The 21495-nt window shown below is 50.0% G+C and overlaps 1 protein-coding gene across 1 annotated transcript in view; it reads right to left on the reverse strand.

Annotated features, from left to right (window-relative positions):
* The window catches only part of map3k10 (mitogen-activated protein kinase kinase kinase 10), a 66340-nt gene that overhangs the window by 16355 nt on the left and 28490 nt on the right, over positions 1-21495 (reverse strand). Inside the window, exons 2-6 of the mRNA XM_052044384.1 lie at positions 6432-6612; positions 4468-4616; positions 3331-3506; positions 1912-2152; positions 941-1063 (exon numbers count right to left, since the gene is read on the reverse strand). Of these exons, the coding sequence (XP_051900344.1) occupies positions 941-1063; positions 1912-2152; positions 3331-3506; positions 4468-4616; positions 6432-6612 (870 nt within the window). The remainder of the gene's footprint in view (positions 1-940; positions 1064-1911; positions 2153-3330; positions 3507-4467; positions 4617-6431; positions 6613-21495) is intronic.

The raw sequence follows: 21495 nt of genomic DNA on the forward strand, positions 1-21495 counted from the left end.
AATCTCAGATGGTGATGAGGCGGCGTACAGGAGTGAGATATATCGGCTGGTTCAGTTGGTGTCACAACAACAACCTCGTACTCAATGTCAGCAAGTCCAAGGAACTGTTTGTGGACGTCAGGAAGGGGAAGTCAGGAGAACACACACCAGTCCTCACTGAGGCGTCAGCGGTGGAAAGGGTGAGCAGCTTCAAGTTCCTGGGCGTCAACATCTCAGAGGATCTATCCTGAGCCCAACACATTGATGCAATCACAAAGAAGGCATGCCAGCAGCTCTACTTCGTTAGGAGTTTGAGGAGATTTGGGAGGTCATCGAAGTCTCCTGCAAATTTCTACAGATGTACGGTGGAGAGCATTCTGACTGGTTGCATCACCGCCTGGTACGGAGGCTGCAATGTGCAGGATAGCTGCAGAGGGTTGTAGACTCAGCCAGCTCCATCACAGGCAAGAAGGCGGCATCCATCACTGAGGACCTTCATGCCCTCTTCACGTTACTACCATCAGGGAGGAGGTACAGGAGCCTGAAGACCTACACTCAATGATTCAGGAACAGCTTCTTCCCCTCCGCCATCAGATTTCTGAATGGTCTGTGAACACCACCTCGTTATTCCTTTTTTTTTGCACTATTTATTTTATAACTTATAGTAACTTTTGCACTGTACTGCTGCCACAAAACAACAAATTTCACAACGTACATCAGTGATAATGAACCTGATTTTGATAAACCACTCACCAGTGTTGAGCCCCTGTGACGTGGGTCGCCAGGTGTGGAGTCAAACAGGGCAAAGGTTGGTACTGATGGAACGATCACCCCACCCCCCCCAGTGCTTTCGGGAGAGAGGGATGAGCCCCCAAATCCAACAAGACCCATCAAGTTACCCATGGATCCATTCACGTTACCGGAGACAGTGAGAACAAGTACAAGCAGTGGGGAGACTTACAGCGGATGGCGCGGAGCCTGGGGATGATGAGAGGGCTGCCAGGGGGTGTCAGCCCATCGGGCCCCTGGCCCTTCCTCTTGTCCACCGTGGGAGAGGCTTGGACCGTGATCTTGTGCTCAAACCCTTTGGAACAAACAGAAACCTCAGTTCCCAGCACAAAGTGTAACTGCGGCCGCGTCTGCCAGGTAAATAAATGACACCCTTCCCCCCGCTAACACCCCCTCCCCAAAGACTTAGCCCACTGCCTGGTATCAGCTGTCGGCCACTCTCCTGCCTCTGTGTCAGACAGTCGTGGGGTCAATCCCACTCCGGAGACTTGAGCAGCGACTGGGGGCAGGCACACCGTTGCAGGAGCACGGCGCTACGACAGGGGGCGCCAAGGGGCAGGTGCATTGTCAGAGAGGCCGAACAGAGGGCGTGTATATCCCGTGAGACATCAGTCAGACGCAAAGATCCCAGGATCCCAGGAGGAAGAGTGGTGGGGGGGAGGGGGGGGGGGGTGGAGGTGGGGAGGGTTGGCGAAATCCTTCCCACACTGTTCTGGGCCCAATCTTTATCCCTCAACCAACACCACTGCTGTTTGTGGGATCGTGCTGTGCACACCACAGCTGCCATGAATCCAACACAACAGCAGTGACGGACACGTCAAAGAAAAGCAATTCATTGGCCACGAGGTGCTTGGGAAAATCCCGGGGGGGGGGGGGGGGGGGGGGGGGAGGGAGGAATGGGAAAGGCGCTACAGAAATTCTTCCTGTTCGCGCGATGAATTTATTGCCCCTGAAGGCTTGCTCTAACTGCCCTCTTTAACCCTTGCGCAGAGAACGGAGGGACGTGGACATTGTGTAGGCAGAATTCTTTTGTGTTAGTTAAGGCATTTAGTTACTAGTTTAACTAGTGCGGTACAACATTGTGGGCCGAAGGGCCTGTTCCTGTGCTGTACTGTTCCAGCAGCGGGGGAGCTGCAGACATACCAGATGGCAAACTGATCCGGTTTCCGTCCCGGAGTTTCAACCGGCTCCTCTTGAAGTTTCCTTTCCGCTTCTTCACCCGGGGCTTCTCCTGGTACAACTGGCGCATGATGATGTTCAGCTCGCGCTCCACGATGTCGATCTCGCGCTCGGCCAGCTCCTGCTCCCGCCGCCTCAGCACCTCCTCGTGGTTCCTCTGCTGCACCGCAGCCCTGGTCAGCTCCTCCTCCCAGCTCCGCAGCTCCTGTACAAAGGAAGACGGGGAGTGCCACACTGTCATGGGAGCGTCAACACCTCTGACGATCTATCTGGGGCCTAATTGACGCAATCACGAAGAAGGCACGCCAGTGGCTCTACTTCGTTAGGAGATTCGGTATGTCACCAAATACTCTTGCAAATTTCTACAGATGTACGGTAGAGAGCATTCTGACTGGTTGCATCATCGCCTGCTATGGAGGCTCCAATGTGCAGGATCGAAAGAGGCTGCAGAAGGTTGTAGACTCAGCCAGCTCCATCACGGGCACAACCCTCCCCACCATCAAGGACATCTTCAAGAGGCGGTGCCTCAGGAAGGCGGCATCCATCACTAAGGACCCTCACCACCCGGGACATGCCCTCTTCTCGTTACTACCATCGGGGAGGAGGTACAGGAGCCTGAAGACCCACACTCAACGATTCAGGAACAGCTTCTTCCCCTCCGCCATCAGATCAGGAACCCATGAACACTACCTTGTTATTCCTTTTTTTTGCACTAATTATTTATTTTTGTAATTTATAGCAATTTTATGTCTTCGCACTGTACTGCCACCACACAACAACACATTTCACATTATCTAAGTCAGTGATTGCGAGCGGGGACGGGGGCAGTGCCGCACTATCATGGGATTGGGGACGGGGCAGCTGCCTCAAAGCAGTTGAATCAACGTCATTTTAAGTTCCTCCTTCAGGACCTTCCTGCCCTGGGCAAGACCAGCACTTACGGCCCCTTCCTAATCGTCACCTTCTTCAACCATGCAGTCTCCCCAAAAGTGGCCACGCAAATCGATAGGGTGGTGAAGGCGGCATGCGGCACGCTTGCCTTCATTGTTCAGGGCACGGGGTACAAGTTGGGACTCAACTTTCCTCCCTCCCTGTTCAATCATGGATGCTTCGCTTCCAACTGGGCTAAAACCTCTCAGGATGTCCCAGTTGGAACGTCCATGTTGTAGTCTCTCTCTACGGTCTTGCTTAAGTGACCCACCTCCTCTGCTACCCCAACAGTAAACTCTTGGCTTTTCCATGAGATTCAGCCTGTGTGTGTCTCCGGGAAGTTGCCAAGGACGACCTACTGCCTATCCTGGTTGGAAAATGAGCTCGATGGACCCTCCAAGTGCCATGCGTCCGCTCCCAGCTCCAACCCAGCTGCCCCCAAAACCCGGCTACCTTCTCCTTCGTCCGCAGCTCGTCGAACATTTGCTGGATCTCCAGCTTCCAGTCCTCCTGCAGCGAGTGGAATGATTCCAGCGGCATCTCAAAGAGGGCCGACTGCTCGATGGCGACCAGCTGAGTGAGGATGTCCCTGAAGGAGGGTCTGCTGTGTGCGTCCGAATTCCAGCAGTCTGCGGCCAAACACATGCACTGTTAGCAACACCACGTCCTTTCGCACTGGCACACATCTGTTAGCCGGGTGCAGTGTTTGTACCCCGTGGGCAGGAGCCTGCTGGACTACCCAACTAAGAAGGGCATCAAAATGGTCCCTGCCTGGCCTCTGGCAGACCGTCGACAACCGTCCACATTTATATTCCACCATCTTTAAGGATGCCACACAAACTCGCAACTTGCCCAACCTCCCCTCCACTGACTCTGTCTACACTTCCCGCTGCCTCGGGAAAGCAGCCAACGTAATCAAGGACCCCTCCCATCCCGGTAATTCTAAGATAAGATTTCTTTATTAGTCACATGTACATCGAAACACACAGTGAAATGCATCTTTTGCGTAGAGTGTTCTGGGGGGCAGCCCACAAGTGTCGCCACACTTCCGGCGCCAACATAGCATGCCCACAACTTCCTAACTCGTACGTCTTTGGAATGTGGGAGGAAACCGGAGCACCTGGAGGAAACCCACGCAGACACAAGGAGAATGTACAAACTCCTTACAGACAGTGGCCGGAATTGAACCTGGGTCGCTGGCGCTGTAAAGCGATACGCTAACCGCTACGCTACTGTGCCTGCTCTCACTTCTCCCCCCTGCCATCCGGCAGTTGATACAAAACTCTGAGACCACACACCACTGACTCAAGGACAGCTTCAATCCCACTGTTATCAGACGCCTGAATGGACTTCTCACACGCTAAAGATGAACTCTTGATCTACCTCGTCGTGGCCCTTGCAACTTATTGTCTGCCTGCTCTGCACTTTCTCTGTAACTGTAACACTATATTCTGCATTCTGTTTTCCTTTTTACTACCTTGATGTACTTATGTACGGAACGATCTGTCTGGGTGGCACACAGACAAAAGCTTTTCACTGTATCGGTACGTGACAATAGTAAAGTGGGTCACCAACAGATCACCTTCCTACCTTCCATCAGCTTGCCAAAGGGTTCAGGGCAGGTGGAAGGGATGGGAAGGGTTAACTTGTTCACTGCCACTCCGTAAGCCACAGCCAGCCCGTCGATCTCCCGATACGGCACCTCTCCCGTCAGCAGCTCCCACAACAGGACTCCGAAACTGAGAGAGTGAGAGTGAGAGTGAGAGTGAGAGTGAGAGTGAGAGTGAGAGTGAGACTGTAAGCAGGGGGAAGCTTGGGGGGAGGGGGGAGACCTGATCCCCCACTGGGTACTTCACCCACTAGCAAGGAGATACCGCGCCACCCAAGACACGGTCTAACGTAGGAAGCATGATAATGGAGTTCACAGGAGCACAATCTGACCAACACTGACAGCGAGACATTGAAAGAACACTTAGACATGTGACTACCGAGTAGGAGGACCACCTTAGAGGGAGGTAGAGGTGGAGAGGTGAGGGAAGGAATTCCCCAACGTGGGGCCTGGGCGGACAAAGGCAAGGCTGCCAGTGGTGAGCAGGAGGCAGCTGGGAGCCTGGAGGGCAGGGGGAAGCTGCTGAGATTCTATCGAATGGCCAGGCAGGCTCGAGGGGCTGAATGGCCTAGTCCTGCGATCGTTTCTTATGACAGCCCGTGGGCGAGGGGGGAATTAGAAGCAAGGATGATCTGGGTGATGGCGAGTCCCGAGCCGGCCTTCAACAGTCAGAGCATCAGGTACAGGAGTTGGGATGTTACATTGCAGTTGTACAAGACATTGGTGTGGCCGCATTTGGAGTACTGCACTCAGCTTTAGTCGCCCTGCTATAAGAAAGGTGCCATTAAGCTGGAAAGAGTGCAGAGGAGGTTTACGAGGATGTTGCCAGGACTCGAGGGACTGAGTTATGGAGAGAGGTTGAGACTTTATTCATTGGAGTGTAGGAGAATGAGGGGTGATCTTATAGAGGGGTGTAAGATCATGGGGGGCATAGATAGAGTGAACGCACTCAGTCTTTTTCCCAGGGTTGGGGAATCAAAAACTAGAGGACAAAGGTTTAAGGTGAGAGGGGAGAGATTTAGTAGGAATCTGAGGGGCAACTTTTTCCTCACCGAGAGGGTGGTCAGTATATGAAACGAGCCGCCAGAGGAAGTGATTGAGGCCGGTCCATTAACGACATTTAAAGGGCACTTGGACAGGTCCATGGATAGGAAAGGTTCAGAGGGATATGGGCCAAACACAGGCAAATGGTTAGATGGGAATCTTGGTCGGCATGGACCATTTGGGCTGAAGGGCCTGATTCTGTGCTATATGACTATGACCAGGGACAGGAAGCATGAAGATCAAAGTCAAAGTCAAGTTTATTGTCATGTGCACGTCCATGTGTGCACAGGTGCAATGAAAAACTTCCTTGCAACAGCATCACAGGCACAGAGCATCAGATAAGAAGCATTCACAAGAAAAACATAAATTAAACATAAACTAAACCCAATTTTTACAAGAAAGAACAAAATTAGGACAAAGTAAGAGTCCATCGTAGTGCAAGTGATCATAGTGTTGCTACGCTGAGGTAGTGATCAGGTTGGTTTAAAAACCGAATGGTTAAAGGGAAGTCGCTGTTCCTGAACCTGGTGGTGAGGGACTTCAGGCTTCTGTACCTCCTGCCTGATGGGAGCTGTGAGAAGATGGCATGGCCTGGATGGTGGGGATCTTTGATGATAGATGTTGCCTTCTTGAGGCAGCATCTTCTGTAGATACTCCCGATGGTGGGGTTGATGAGTGAACGGCAGCTGCAAGGTTTAGGGAGCAGAAGTTTTGGATGAACTTGTCCATCGGAAGACGAGATGTCCACCCCTTTTGGGATGTTGAGATTCCTCGGGATCTGGTCTCCACCAGCAGCCCTCCCTTCAGCTGCCGCGTGGTCAACATCAGGGCAATGGGGCAGGGCGAGGGAGGGAATATGGATTACTTGCAGCCCAACATGATGGCTCGAGCTGTAACTCACCTCCACACATCACTGCTCTTGGAAAACAAGGACAGTTTGATGACTTCAGGAGCCATCCAAGCGTAGGTCCCAGCTGCACTCATCTTGGTTGTCCGATGCCACTCCCGAGCCAATCCAAAGTCCGTGATCTTCAGGGTTTTGTTGGTGAGGTCATCATCTTCCGTCTTCTCGAGAATCAAAACTGAAGCAATAAAAGGAGGGACAGAGAATTCAAGTGATCTAAAAGCACGCCACGTCTCACCAGGAGCCTCCCACCTCTTGTCCGGCCCCTTCACCGCCTGCTTGGTCTTGTGCTCAGCTGCAGAACCAAATCAGGTCGCCTCCTAGAGAATCCGCCACAATTCACCAAGTGTGACTGAAACGACCACGTGGACAAGAAGTTCCCATCTCCCCAAGCAAAGAGGTCAGTATCTAGGGACAAGGGTTTAAGGCAACTCATAGAAGGATTAGAGGTGAGCACAGGGAAAAAACAATTTCACTCAGTAAGTAGTGGGAGTTAGCAATCACTGCCTGAAGGGGGTGAGTTGGAGGGTTCTGGATGTGTAGCACAGTGGATAGGGAGCTGGGGAATGGAATCGGGCTGATCGTAGAGTTATACAGAATGGAAACAGGCCCCTTGGCCCATCGAGTCCGTGCTGACCATCAGGCACCCACTTACACTAATCCCATTTTGTTCTCCCCACATTCCCATCAACTCCAACTCCCTCAGTCCTGATGCAGGGTCTCAACCTGAAACGTCAACAGTTCCTTCCCCCCCCACCCCACCCCACAGATGCTGCTCGACCCGCTGAGTTCCTCCAGCAGATTGTTTGCTGCAGTTGACAGTTAAATTGTGTGTATTAAGAGAGAGGAAATGGAAGACTGTCACGTCGATAGCATCCTCCACAAACTGGCCATCCCAATTTCCCACCAATTAAGTACTTTTGCATGCTTTTGTAATGCACAGTAAGATCCCACAAACAATAATGCAACACCGCGTCGGGCTAACCTGCTTTAGGTGACGTTGGCTGGGGATGATTGTTGGGAAAATTCCAGATTCCAGCATATGCAGACTTGTGTGTCCCCATCAACTCCCTCCTGATTCCACCCCTCACCTACACACAGGGGGCAATTTCCACATCTTTTTGGGGGGGGGCGTTTGCTAGGTTAAGTGATCTCTCTCTTGGGGTGGGGACCTCATTCTCCAACTTCTATGGTCCTCTATCAGCCTGGGGTGAGTAATGGGGTGGAAGAGGACGGGAGAGGGACTGGAATATTCACTGCGTTCGACCACTATTGTTTGCACGTTCCATCTTAGGCTTCTGGTGCTCCCTCACATCCACACACACTTGACCCCCCACCAGTCGGGGTCTTCACATTCCTGACGAGAAATATGAAAGGTGCTATAGAAACGCAAAGCTTTTCTGAACGAGAAACAGTCAGCAATTCTTTAAGATAAAGGGGGAGGGACTGATCGGGTTAAACATAACACCACCTTAGTGCAAACTCACCACAGGCTCAGTGCCAAGAGCACCATGGAAGGAGATTAGCTCACATGCCTCCTCTGGGCTATTCTCCTCTCCACCCTCCCTCGCTCGCTCCCCCCACCTACCGAACCACAAAGGCAGCCACCCAAGGAATTAAATGCAGGAACACGAGTAAGTAAACTGAGCCCCACCCAAGTATGACACAGGGCAAAGGTCACCGTGTCGCATGGAGACACGGGAAGCTGCAGATGCTGGAACCTGGAGCAAGAACCAATCTGCTGGAGGAACTCAGCAGGCCGAGCAGCATCTGTGGAGGGGGAAGGAATTGTCGATGCTTCAGGTCGAGTGTCGACAATTCCTTCTCTCCCACAGACGGTGCTCGATCTGCTGACTTCCTCCAGCACATTGTTTGTCACTGTGTCCTCATTTGGTTTAGGATTTGCAACTTTCAGTCAGGAACATCTCCAACCAGAGTATCTCCACCTGGATAACATGGTCGGCTATTTTTGTCTCCTGGGTTGGGCCACAAGGAGGAAATCAGTGCTGACCTGGTCATCTGTTTCGGTAATGTTGAATGAAGGATGTAAATGTTGGACCCAGGACACTGGGAAGAACGCCACTGCTCTTCTGAGTCCTTGAACTGAGGACTCATCTGTCCTCTCGGGCATAGAACGTCGGACAGTACAGGAACAGGCCCTTCGGCCCACTGTGTTTCTGCTGACCATGACACCAGATTAAACTAATCCCATCTGCCTGCAGATAATCCATATCCCTCCATTCCCTGTACGTTCAAGTGCCCTGTCATCATCGTGTCTGCTTCTACCATGTAAAGAATCTCATGGCCACTGCTTTGAAGACAAGGGGAGTTCTCCCCACGGTGGAGTCAATACTACCCCCTCAGTCATCACTAAGCAGATAATCTGGCTGTTATCAATATCATGGAGACAGACTGCACCCAAACAGGCCCTTTGGCCCATCAAGTCTGCACTAACCTTCAGACATCCATTTTTACACTAATCCTACCTTAACCCATTTTATTCTCCCCTTGCTCCCACCAACTCTTCCCCAGATTTCTACCCCTCACCTACACACTGGGGGGAATTTACAGTAAATAATTAACCCACTGACCCGCACGCCTTTGGAATGTGGGGGGAAACTGGAACACCCGGGGGAAACCCTTGCGGTCACAGGGAGAACGTGCAAACTCCACACAGACAGCGCCCAAGGTCAGGATTGAACCCAGGTCTCTGGACTTAGGAGGCAGTGGCTCTCCCAGCTGCCCCACAGTATTACTCTCCTGGTACTCTGTTTGCGGGAGCTTGCTGTGCACAGGTTGCCACATTTCCAACATTACAGTGATAACTGCACTACACTAGTACATGGAGACGCAGGAGACCGCAGATGCTGGAATCTGGAGCAACAAACAATCTGCTGGAGGAACTCTACGGGTCGAGCAGCATCTGTGGGGGGAGAGAAGAGGAACTGTCAACATTTCAGGTCAAAACCCTGCATCAAGACTCGGGCAGAGTCTCGACCCAAAACATCGACACTCCCTCCTCCCACAGGTGCTGCTCGACCTGCTGAGTTCCCCTAGCAGATCGTTGCTTCATTAGTACTCTGTTGGCTGCAAGGGCCTTGGGACACCCTGAAAGGGTCAAGTCAAATCGAGTTTATTGTCACGTGCACAAGTCCATGTGTGTACAGGTGCAATGAAAACCTTAACTTGCAGCAGCATCACAGGCACAGAGCATTAAAGGCACAACATTCAGAATAAAAAACATAAATTATACATAAATTGTACAAGAAAGAACACAATTAGAACCAAAAAAAAAGTCCATTGTAGTGAGAGTGGTCATCGTGTTACTATACTGAGGCAGTGATTAGGGTTGTGCCGGTTGGTTCAAGAACCAAATGGTTGAAGGGAAGTAGCTGTTCTTGAAACATCTTTTTCTTGTTCTTGAAGTTGTCTTTTTTGGGCAGTAGAACTGATGTGGGTGACCATCCCCATTCACCACCACCTGCCCCTGCTTTGCCCCTCACTGACTCTCCCAACATCCCTTCGTAATGTTCTGTCCACATCTACACTGCGTCTGCTTGACGGCAATTGTTAATGTCAAATTCAAGGTTGATTTCTGTTAACACAAGGAATTAAGGGGTGAGAGGGATAGGCAGATCCAAGAATTTAAATCACGGACGAACTGTGACCTCAGTGAATGGCAGAACAGTCTCAAAGGGCTGATTGGTCTGTTCCTAAACCCCTACAGTTCATGAGGATCGTGAATAACGATGAATCAAAGTACAGGAAGGAGATAGAGAGCCTAGTGACAACGACCTTTCTCTCGACATCAGCAAAACAAGAGAACTGGTCATTGACTTCAGGAAGGGGGGTGGTGCACATGCTCCCACCTAGATCAACGATGCTGAGGCCGAGAGGGTTGAGAGCTTCAAGTTCCTAGGAGTGAACATCACTAATAGCCTGTCCTGGTCCAACCAGGTAGACACCATGGCCAAGAAAGCTCACCAGCATCTCTACTTCTTCAGAAAGCTAAAGAAATTCCGCATGTCCCTGTTGACCCTCACCAAGTTTTATAGATGAACCACAGAAAGCATCCTATCTGGATGCTTCATGGCTTGGTATGACAACTGCAGGGAATTGTGGACACAGTTCAGCACATCACAGAAACCTCGCCTCCATGGACTCTGTCTACACTTCATGCTGCCTCGGGAAAGCAGCCAGCATAATCAAAGACCACACCCACCCTGCACATTCTCTCTTCTCCCCCCCCCCTCCATCAGGCAGAAAGATACAAAAGCCTGAAAGCACGTACCACCAGGCTCAAGGACAGCTTCTATCCCGCTGTTATGAGACTATTAAACTGACCTCTTGCACGATAAGATGGACTCTTGCCCTCACAATCTATGTCATCACGGCCTTGTGCCTTATCGTCTGACTTTCTCTGTAACTGTAACACTTCATTCTGCATTCTGTTATTGCTTTTCCCTTGTACTACCTCAATGCACCGATGTGATGAAATGATCTGTATGGATTGCATGCAAAACAAAGTTTTTCACTGTACCTTCGTACATGTGACAATAATAAACCAATTTACCAACTTAAATTAAGGGACCATCAATACAAGATGGCTACAAAGTCCAATCCAGTGAAGGATCTCAACCCGAAACATCGACTGTCCGTTTCCCTCCACAGATGCTGCCTGACCCACTGAGTTCCTTCAGCAGTTTGTTTTTTGCTCCAGATTCCTACTTTACTGTTTGAACATTGTATTCTCCAATATCAGGTAACCTGCTCTGTCCCTTTTCTCTCCTCCTGATCTACCCAGTTCCTCCTACACCCCCCCCAGCCCCCAGCACCCTGTTTCCTTCCCCTCCCCCACTCATCCCATCTGCCCATCACCCACACACTCCCCCCAGTTCCCCACCCCCCTCCCTTTATTTCACACTCCATCTTCCTCTCCTATCAGATTCCATCACCAACAGCCCTTTGATGCCTCCACCTATCACCTCCCAGCCTCTGTCACCTCCACCTACCACGTCCCAGCCTCTGTCACCTCCACCTACCACGTCCCAGCCTCTGTCACCTCCACCTACCACGTCCCAGCCTCTGTCACCTCCACCTACCACGTCCCAGCCTCTGTCACCATCTCCACTCCTCCCTCCTCCACCTGCCTATCCCCCCTCCTCACCTGGATCCACCTATCACCTGCCAGCTCTTGCTCCGCCCCTTCCCCCTCACCTCTTTATACCGGCTCTCCCCTCCATCTTTGCTCTGCCTCTGTTACTAGATCATTGAGGTCACATCTGGAGTACTGTGCAGCCGTTAATATATAGAAAGCAGTTCTGAGATTTAGTGACCTACTACCTGGAATGGGTGGGTTGTTTAATGAGTAAACGTTGGACAGGCTAGGCTTGTATTCACTGGACTGAGGAACAAAGAGAGGAAGTCTGACCAAGGCAACATCCCAATTTCATATTATTTAATGTTTGCTTATGATAATAGGGGAGGCCATTCAGACCATCAGTTCTATACTTGCTCTTCCATTGCCCCACATTTCCCTGTAATCTATTCTCCCTCACATTCTCATTAATACCCCCAATTCTCCAACCATTTTCCACACACTAGGGGTAATTTAAAGGCCAATTAACCTACAACCAGAATTTCTTTGGGATGTGGGAGGGAACCGGAGCACCTGGGGGAAACCCACACCGTCACAGGGAGAGCGTTCAAACTCCACACAGACAGCACTGGATCAGACCCGGGTCACTGGAACAGCAAGGCATGTTTGGTCTTGTAGAGATTTTGTGAATTGGGGAGGAAGTGGTTGTTCTTTAAGGGGCTGGGACCACCAGTTCACAGTGACAGCACCAGTCGAGGCTGCAGTATAAATGTCAACTAGAGTGACAGAACACAGAGGTGTGTAACTGTCCCGGCACCAAAGGCGGTTGAATAAATGGGAGATGTTTTAAGGGGTTTGTCCTTCAAGGTGACAAAATAATGGGTTGAATTCTCACTAGAGGGCCATAACAATTCTATCACTACATTCAAGAGAGAGATCGATAGATTTTTGGAGATTAAGTGATTGAAGGGATAGGGTTAGAGCAGGAGGGTGGCCCCCGAGGTAGCAGATCAGCCACTGAGCAGGCATGAGGGCCAAATGGCCTTCTCCGCTTCTCTGTCCTTCCAACAGAGACGGGGAGGGTGTAACGTTAAACCAATAGGGTGGGGAGAGGCAAGATCAACCAACGAGATGAGAGCTTCCCTGAAACCAAACACAGGAACAGACTCCTCATTGTGTCACTCCAGCCCGAAACCAGCGGAGAATTAACCCTTTGTTGCCCACATCTCTCCCAACCCTTCACTGAAGGTACTGTGTACCTCGCTCGCGTACAGTTCCAGGAGGGGCGCACCCCTCGAGCCCACCCTCCACGAGTCTCGGTGGGCCCCACACTTTTGTGGCACATGGCTGCCAGACCTGTGTTCAACCAGCCCCCCAGTAAAACACGTTGCTTCCTTGCCTTACACTGAGGCCCTGGTGTTAGTTGTGGTGCTCGTATCATTCTCTCTGGAGCGAGAGTCAGAGAGTAATACAGCATGGAAACAGGCCCTTCTGCCCAAATGGTCCATGCCGGCCATGGTGCCCACCAAGCTAGCTCCATTTCCCTGTATTTGGCCCATGTCCCTCCAAACTTCTCCTACCCATGTACTTATCCAAATGTTGTTACTGTACCTGCCTCAACCACTTCCCCGGCAGCTCGTTCCATATACGGACCACCCTCTGCGTGAAGAAGTTGCCCCTCAGGTCCCTTTTAAATCTTTCCCCTTAAACATATGCAATCTACGCAAAAGGTGCATTTCACTGCGTGGTTCCGTGTACATGTGACTAATAAAGATATCTTATCTCTAGTTTTTAGCTCCCCTTCCCTGGGGAAAAAAGCCTGCATTCTACTCTCCTCATGATTTTATACACCTCTGTAAGGTCATCCCTCAGTCTCCGATGTTCCAAGGAATAAAGTCCCAGCCTGGCCAACCTCTCCCTGTAACTCGGGCCCTCGATTCCTGGCATCCTCGTAAACCTTCTCTGCACTCTCTCCAGTTTAATGAAGTCTTTTCTGTAACAGGGCGACCAGAACTGTACACAATGCTTCAAGTGCTCAGGAAAATAAAACACTGTATTTATACAGCACCTTTTACAAACTCAGGACATCCCTAATGATTTGCTGAAATTAAGCCATTTTTAAGGTGTAGTGATTGTCCATCTGTGCACAGCAAGATCCTCAGACAGCAGTGTGAAAGAGAGCAGATTAACTGTTTTTAGGGAAGTTGGATGTGGAATAACAGGGCAGATGGCTCGAGTCCTTCTCCCAGGGTAGAAGTGTCAAGTACCAGAGGACGTGCATTTAAGGTGAGAGGGGGAAAGTTTAAGGGAGATGTGCGGGGCAAGTTTTTATTTGTTACACATAGTAGTGGGTGCCTGGGACGGGCTGCCAGGGGTGGAGGCAGATACAACAGAGGCATTTACGAGGCTTTTAGACAGGCACATGAATACGCAGGGAATTGAGGGATATGGATCACGTGTAGGCAGAAGGGATTTAGTTTAATTTGGCATCATGTCCAGTACAGACATCGTGGGCTGAAGGGCCTGTTCTGTTCCATGCTGTACTGTTCTATAGATGGATACTTGACGGTTGGTAATGGATATAATGGGCCAAAGGGCCCGTCTCTGTGCTGTACTGTTCTGTGTTCTTTTACACCTGAGAAAGCAGGTGGGACCTCAGTATAGTTATTCAGAAGACAGTAGCTCAGAGTGCAGCAGTCCATCGGTACTGCACCGGGAAGGAGTTCCGTCGCTGGGGCTCGGGGTGGGATTTCAACGCACAACTGGGTCACTCAGACCCAGGGTCACACCTGGATCTCCCACAGGCAGGAAATCTGTGGCAACCAGTGAAATCCACTCCCTACAAGACCTTAAAAGCTTAGGAAGAATGATCCTCCAGGACACTTAATTGGGAACAAGATTTCTGAACAAATTGGGACCAGCTTAGATGGGAACCTTGGTCAGCACGAACCAGTTGGGCCGAAGGGTCTGTTCCTGTGCTGTATGACTCTACAACAACTTATGACTGCCAACAGGTGAAATAGATTTGAGATCAAAACAGAAAATGCTGAAAATACTCAACAGGTCAGGCAGCATCTGTGGAGAGAGGAGCAGAGTTAATGATTCAGGTCGATGACCCTGTATCACAACCGGGAACAAGTTTACACAAAGCAGAGAGGAAAGGAGGGAACGAAAGGGAGGCTATGTGATTGGATGGAAGGGTGGAGTCAGGAGTCGTGGGGAGTGAGCAAGGAAATGGAATGGAGATGAGGCCCTCCTCTCCTCCTCCCAACCCCGTTTTCTGGTGGCCTCCTGAAGATGTGTTGGTTGGTTGGTTCACCGATTACTGCAACTTGTCTGTAAGGTGGGTGGATGGGAGAAGAATTGGGGAGAGGCTGGGGAAGTTGATGAACATAAGGCTGGGGGGGGGGGGAGGGGGAAGAGTGAGAGAGCCAGCATTGATCTGATGGGACGAATGACCATCTCCTATGTTGTTAAAAAAAAATAACAACATGAAGTCATATCAGCTGTGTTCTTATCGAATAGCAGAGCAATCTTGAGGGGCTGAGGGAGACTCCTGCCCTCTTTCTCACGTTCAGAGGGGCAAGATGAAAGAAGGATGAAAATGCAAGGAAAAAATTACCCAGAGGTGGTGTAAATCCACAATAAATATCCAAGATTACCACAGGAATGTGCAAAAGCTGGAAATTAAATGCTGGAATCCCGATTTAAAATCGCTGAACTTAATGTTGAGTCAGGAATGCTGTAATGTGTCCAGTTAGAAGATGAGGTGCTGGTCGTCAAACTTCTACCATTGGATTAGTGTCAGACCAAAGGCAGGGATGTCGGGGGATGGAGGGAGTGTAAGATAAGGTAAGATTTCTTTATCAGTCATGTGTACATCGAAACACACAGCGAAATGCATCTTTTGCATAGAGTGTTCTGGGGGCAGCCGGCAAGTGTCGCCACGCTTCTGGCACCAACATAGCATGGCCACAACTTCCTAACCCGTACGTCTTTGGAATGTGGGAGGAAACCGGAGCGCCCGGAGGAAACCCACGCAGACACGGGGTGAACATACAAACTCCTTACAGACAGCGTCTGGGATTGAACCCGGGCCACTGGCGCTGTAATAGCGTCACACTAACCACTGGAAAATTGAACTGATAAACAACCTGATTACTACTCTACCTCATTAGTCCTCTTTTGCACTATTTATTTATTTTTGTACCTTATAGTAATTTTTATCCCTTGCACTGCACTGCTGCCACAAAACAACACATTTCACGACATATGTCAGTGTTAATAAACCCGATTCTGAATATTACCCCTGCTCATATTTTCAATGTTCCAAATGTAATTGCATTCACCCAAACCACAGGAAGATTCAATTCTACAACAAAGGGGAGTGTTGACGAGAGGGTGCAGGGGAGACTCCCCAGGATGTTGCCTAGGGAGGAGCAAAGACTGGAGGAGTGGGTCTGTTTGCCCCGGGGCAGAGGAGGTCGAGAGGGGACATGATTGAGGGAGAGAAGATTATATGGTGTACGTATAGGGTAGACTGTGGGAAGCTATTCCCCATCACACAGATAAAACTAGAGGACAAAGATTTAGGATAAGGTTTAAGAGGTTTAGCAGGGACCTTTTCACCCAGAGAGTGGTGAGTACCTGGAACACAATGCCGGACAGAGTGGTGGGAGCAGAGCCGCCGACGGCACTTGAATCACCTCGGCACGGAAGGCTTGTGGGCCAAGTGCTGGAAGTTGGGATTAATTCCAGATGGGACCCCACCAGTCAGAATGTTGTGATGGGCCGAATGGCCTGTTTCCATGCCGTACAACTTTCAATTTCCCCATCGTCGCTAGCAGTCACAACTCCCTCAGAAACCAGGCCTAAGGACAGCTTCTACCCCACTGTGATAAGACTATTGAACGGTTCCCTTATACGATGAGATGGACTCTGACCTTACGATCTACCTTGTTGTGACCTTGAACCTTATCGTCTGCCTACACTGCACTTTCTCTGTAGCTGTGATACTTTACTCTGTACTGTTATTGTTTTTACCTGTACTACATCAATGCACTCTGTACTAACTCAATGTAACTACACTGTGTAATGAATTGATCTGTACGATCGGTGTGCAAGACAAGTTTTTCACTGTACCTCAGTACAAGTGACAATAATAAACCAATACCCTTATAAACCTTTCCATCTCTCTCCTTCCTTTAGGATGGTCCTCCTCAACAAAGCTTTGGGCCTCCTGAATCCGTCTAGCCCAGCGTCAGCTGTTTAGGGATAACACTACGTGACAGGTCGTGCTCTAAAATCCCACAGGTCCAACCTCTTTGTTGAGGATCAGTCTACCAAGGGACTTCTTTCCTCTGGAACCCCATCAATGTGTGCAGGGGCTAAAGTTCTCCGTCTGGACCTGGCACTTCACCAGGAGAACATGAAAAACACGATGATGCTGGAGGAACTCAGCAGGCCAGGCAGCATCCGTGGAGAAAAGCAGGCGGTCAACGTTTCGGGTCAGGACCCTTCTTCAGGACTGAAGATAGGAAAAGGGGAAGCCCGATATATAGGAGGGAAAAGCAGAGCAGTGATAGGTGGACAAAAGAGGGGAGGCGGGTGGGCACAAGGTGGTGATAGGTAGATGCAGGTAAGAGACAGTGATGGGCAGGTGTGGGGGAGGAGGGGATTCACCGGGAGATGGGTCTAAGGAGAAAGAGAGGAAAAAAAGGTAGAAAAAGAGGCTAGGAAAGGGAAGAAGAGAAGAAGCTTGGTTGGGGGGTGGGGGGGGATGTGGGGAAGGGGGGGTGGGGATTACCTGCAGTGGGAGAATTCAATGTTCATGCCGTTAGGCTGCAAGGTTCCAAGATGGAAAACGAGGTGCTGTTCCTCCAGTTTGCGCTTGGAATTCTCCCGGCAGTGGAGGAGGCCGAGGACTGACAGATCTGTGATAGTGTGGGAGGGGGAGTTGAAGTGACTGGCAGATTGCGGTTACAGACAGAGCGCAGGAGTTCTGCGAAACAGTTACCTAATCTGTGTGCTGCCATGTTGACACCACCGCCTGCTTCTCTCCACGGATGCTGCCTGGCCTGCTGAGTTCCTCCAGCATCATTGTGTTTGTCATCTAGATTCCAGCATCTGCAGTCCTTTGTTTCACCGGGAGAACATTGCAGACTGGGCGCATTCTCCGGATTCGTAGGACAAGTGTAACCCACTGTGTGCCATCTCACCATGGCACTACACCTCGTCAGCGACAAGTTCCTTCTAGTGAGACAAACGCGTTTGCTTTGTGAGGGGGCGGGGTTGGAGGTGGGCAGAGTGGTTCAGGGAGGGACCTCCAGAGCTGGGCACCCAGGCAGCTGAAGGCACGGCCACCAGTGGTGAAGCGATTAAATTCAGCAATGCGCATCAGCTCGGGAGCCAAGACGTTGCAGGGGGTTGTAGTGCTGCAAGGCTTGCACGGACAGGGAGGGGAGAGGCCGTGGAGAAATCAGAAAACCAGAGGGAGAATGTTAACATTGGGATCCACCAGGAACTGTATATCTTCGTAGTACAATGGGAAATATGTGCTGACTAGCACTGCACTCACCCAGCATGTATTGGACTCTGGCCAAATGTTGTAGTCAATTCTGTACAAAAAGCAGTGACACTTTTTACAGCCACATTAATTTTCTGGTCAGTCCCAGTCCCAGTGATGTCCTGACCCAGGGAGGTCAAGAAGCTGGGCTGATGCAAGAGAAAAGACCAGCCAGAGCACAGCTTGGGATATCTGTCCAATCCAATTGAAGCATAAAGTCCAGTATGTTCCAGACCAGCAGAGTGGCCTGTCTCAGCTCTGGGCATTCCCTGTTTACATTAGGAAAGGAATGGGATTGGATGGGAAATGAAGAGATTTCAAGTTGCTTTTGCTGAGCATCAATCAGCTGATACATTCAACACAGCACTGCCGCTTCCTTGGGTGGGACAGTGAGGAGTTCCATTAGACTCAAACACGGGCAAATGGGACTAGCTCAGATGGGCATCTCGTCCAGCATGGATGAGGCATTGAGACGTCAGCGGTGGAAAGGGTGAGCAGCTTCAAGTTCCTGGGCGTCAACATCTGAGGATCTATCCTGGGCCCAACACATTGATGAAGAAGGCATGCCAGTGGCTCGTTAGGAGTTTGAGGAGAGTTGGTACGTCACCAAGGGCTCTTGCAAATTTCTATAGATGTACTGTGGAGAGCATTCTGACTGGTTGCATCACCACCTGGTATGGAGGCTCCAATACACAGGATCACTGGAAGATACAGAGCCAGTTCCATCGTGGGCATAACCCTCCCCGTCATCAAGGATATCTTCAAGAGGCGGTGCCTCAAGCAGGCATTATCTGTCACTAAGGACCCTCACCACCCGGGACATGCCCTCTTCTCGTTACTACCATCAGGGAGGAGGTACAGGAGCCTGAAGACCCGCACTCAACAATTCAGGAACAGCTTCTTCCCCTCTGCCATCAGATGTGTGAACTGTCCATGAACACTAGCTCCTTCACTGTTCCTTTTATTTTTGCACCTTTTTTTTTGTAATTTATAGCAATGCGATGCCTTTGCACTCTACTGCCACTGCAAAACACATTTCACGTCATCTAAGTCAGCAATAATAAATCTGATTCTGCGTTGGGCTGAAGGACCAGTTTCCATGCTGTATGACTCTAGAACTAAAGCTGGGCTGTCACAGTCACCAACAGGAGTTAATGCAACAGCAACCCCCAACAGATAAAAGCGATGGGTGTGGAGGATTATTTATCAAGTTTCAGGCAGATGATGCAACAGCTTACTGGGGTTGCCCCAGGAATGAGGGATTTTAGCTGCGAGGTTAGACTGGAGAGGCTAGAGGAGTTCTCCTGGGATGAAATCTGACAATGCTGGAAACACTTAGCAGGTCAGGCAGCATCTGTGGAGAGAGAATCAGTGTCAATGTTCCAAGCTGAAAACTCTGCTGTTTCTCTTTGTCAACCGGAAGCATTAACACTGTTTGTTAATTGGTTTATTATTGTCGCACGTACCGAGATACAGCAAATAGCTTTTGTTTGCGTGTCATCCAGACAGATCAATCCATACACAAGTACATCGAGGTAGTACATAAGGAAAACAGTATGGGGAATGTAGTGTTACAGTTACAGAGAAAGTGCAGTGCAGGCAGACAAATAAAGTGCAAGGGCTATGACGAGGTAATTAAGAGATCATCTATATCGTATGTGGTTCTCTCTCCACAGATGCTGCCTGACCTGCTGAGTGTTTCTGACATTTCCTAGTTTTCTTTCAGATTTGCAGCTTTGTGATTTTCATTCATTGTTCTCCTGAGAGCAGGGAAAGGGATGGAGGGAAGAGGAGACTTGCTAACATCATGAGGGTAGACAGAGGGAAACCGTTCCTGTTAGCAGCTTGTTCAAGGATTAAAGTGATCGACGGAAAAGGGGGGGAATGCAAGGGAAACCTTCACACTGAGTGGTGATGATCTGGAACTCTGTGCTTACAGAGCAGTGGAAACTGATCAACCAGGGCTTCCAGAGGAATTGGACGGGAACGGAGGGAAAGTAACTTGCCAGGGCTGGGTTGATGGGATCGCTGCCACTGATTGCGAGAAATTAGCAAACAGGTGCAACGAGTAGGGCGGCAAATGGCATATCGGCCTTTATTGGAAGAGGGTTGGAGTTCAGAAACGGGCAAGTATTGTTAGAATCGTTCCATGTGTTGGTGAGGCCACACCTGGAGTACTGTGTACAACTTTCTCGGAACATAGGTGACCGAGAGGTGATCTTATCTGACTGGGATATAGATCAGTTTTGATGTACATGTGACTAATAAAGATATATGGGCAGAGAAGTGGCAGATGGAGTTTAATCTGGCCAAGTGTGAGGTGTTGCACGTTGGGAGATCTAGTGTAAAAGGGACAGTACATTGTTAAGGGCAAGAGCCTTAACAACAGTGACATACAGAGGGATCTTGGCGTCCAAGTCCATAGCTCCTTGGAAGTGGCTGCACAGATTGATAGGGTGGTAATGAAGGCGTACGGCACACACGCCTTTATTAGTTGAGGCATTGCGATCAAAAGTTGGGAAGTTTCGTCGCAGCTTTATAAAGCTCTTTATAAAGTTAGGCTGCATTTGGAGTATTGCATTTGATTCTAGTCAGAAGGATGTGGAGGCTTTGGAGAGGGTGCAGAGGAGGTTTACCAAGATGCTGCCTGGATTCGAGGGCATATGCCAGAGCGAGAGGTCGGACAAACTTGGGCTGTTTTCTCTGGAGCGGCAGAGGCCTGATTGAGGTTTAAGGTCATGAGAGACATAGATAGAGTAGACAGCCGGTATTATCTCCACACTCCCACCCCCAGGGTCAAAATATCTAATACTAAAGGGCATTCACAAGGTGAGAGAGGACAAGTTCAAAGGAGATGTGCGGGGTAAGTTTTCTTTTATATACAGAGAGTGGTGGGTGTTGCCGGGGGTGGTGGTGGAGGCAGACATGATAGAGGCACATGAATATGCAGAGAATGGAGAGATAAGGACCTCGTGTAGGCAGAAGGGATTAGTTTAGTTAGGCAATTAATTACTAGTTTAATTAGTTTGGCACAGCATCGTGGCCAAAGGGCGTGTTTCTGTGCTGGACTGTTCTGTGTTCTTATAGAGGTGTATAAAATCATGTGGGGCATAAATAGAGTCAAGACACTCTAGCGTTTTCCAGGATTGGGGAATCAAGAACTAGAGGGCATAGGTTTAAGGTGAGAGGGGAAAGATTTAAAAGGGACCCAAGGGGCAACTTTTCCCACCGAGAGGGTGGTGGGTGTGTGGAACGAGCTGCCAGAGGAAGTGGTAGAGGTGGGTACATTTGCAACATTTAACAACCACTTGGACAGGTACATGGATAGGAAAGGTTTAGAGGGATATGGGCCAAACGTGGGCAAATGGGACTAGCTTGGATGGGCAACTTGGTCAGCA

The sequence above is a fragment of the Pristis pectinata genome, chromosome 35 (assembly GCF_009764475.1).
Source record: "Pristis pectinata isolate sPriPec2 chromosome 35, sPriPec2.1.pri, whole genome shotgun sequence".
Taxonomy (NCBI): domain Eukaryota; kingdom Metazoa; phylum Chordata; class Chondrichthyes; order Rhinopristiformes; family Pristidae; genus Pristis; species Pristis pectinata.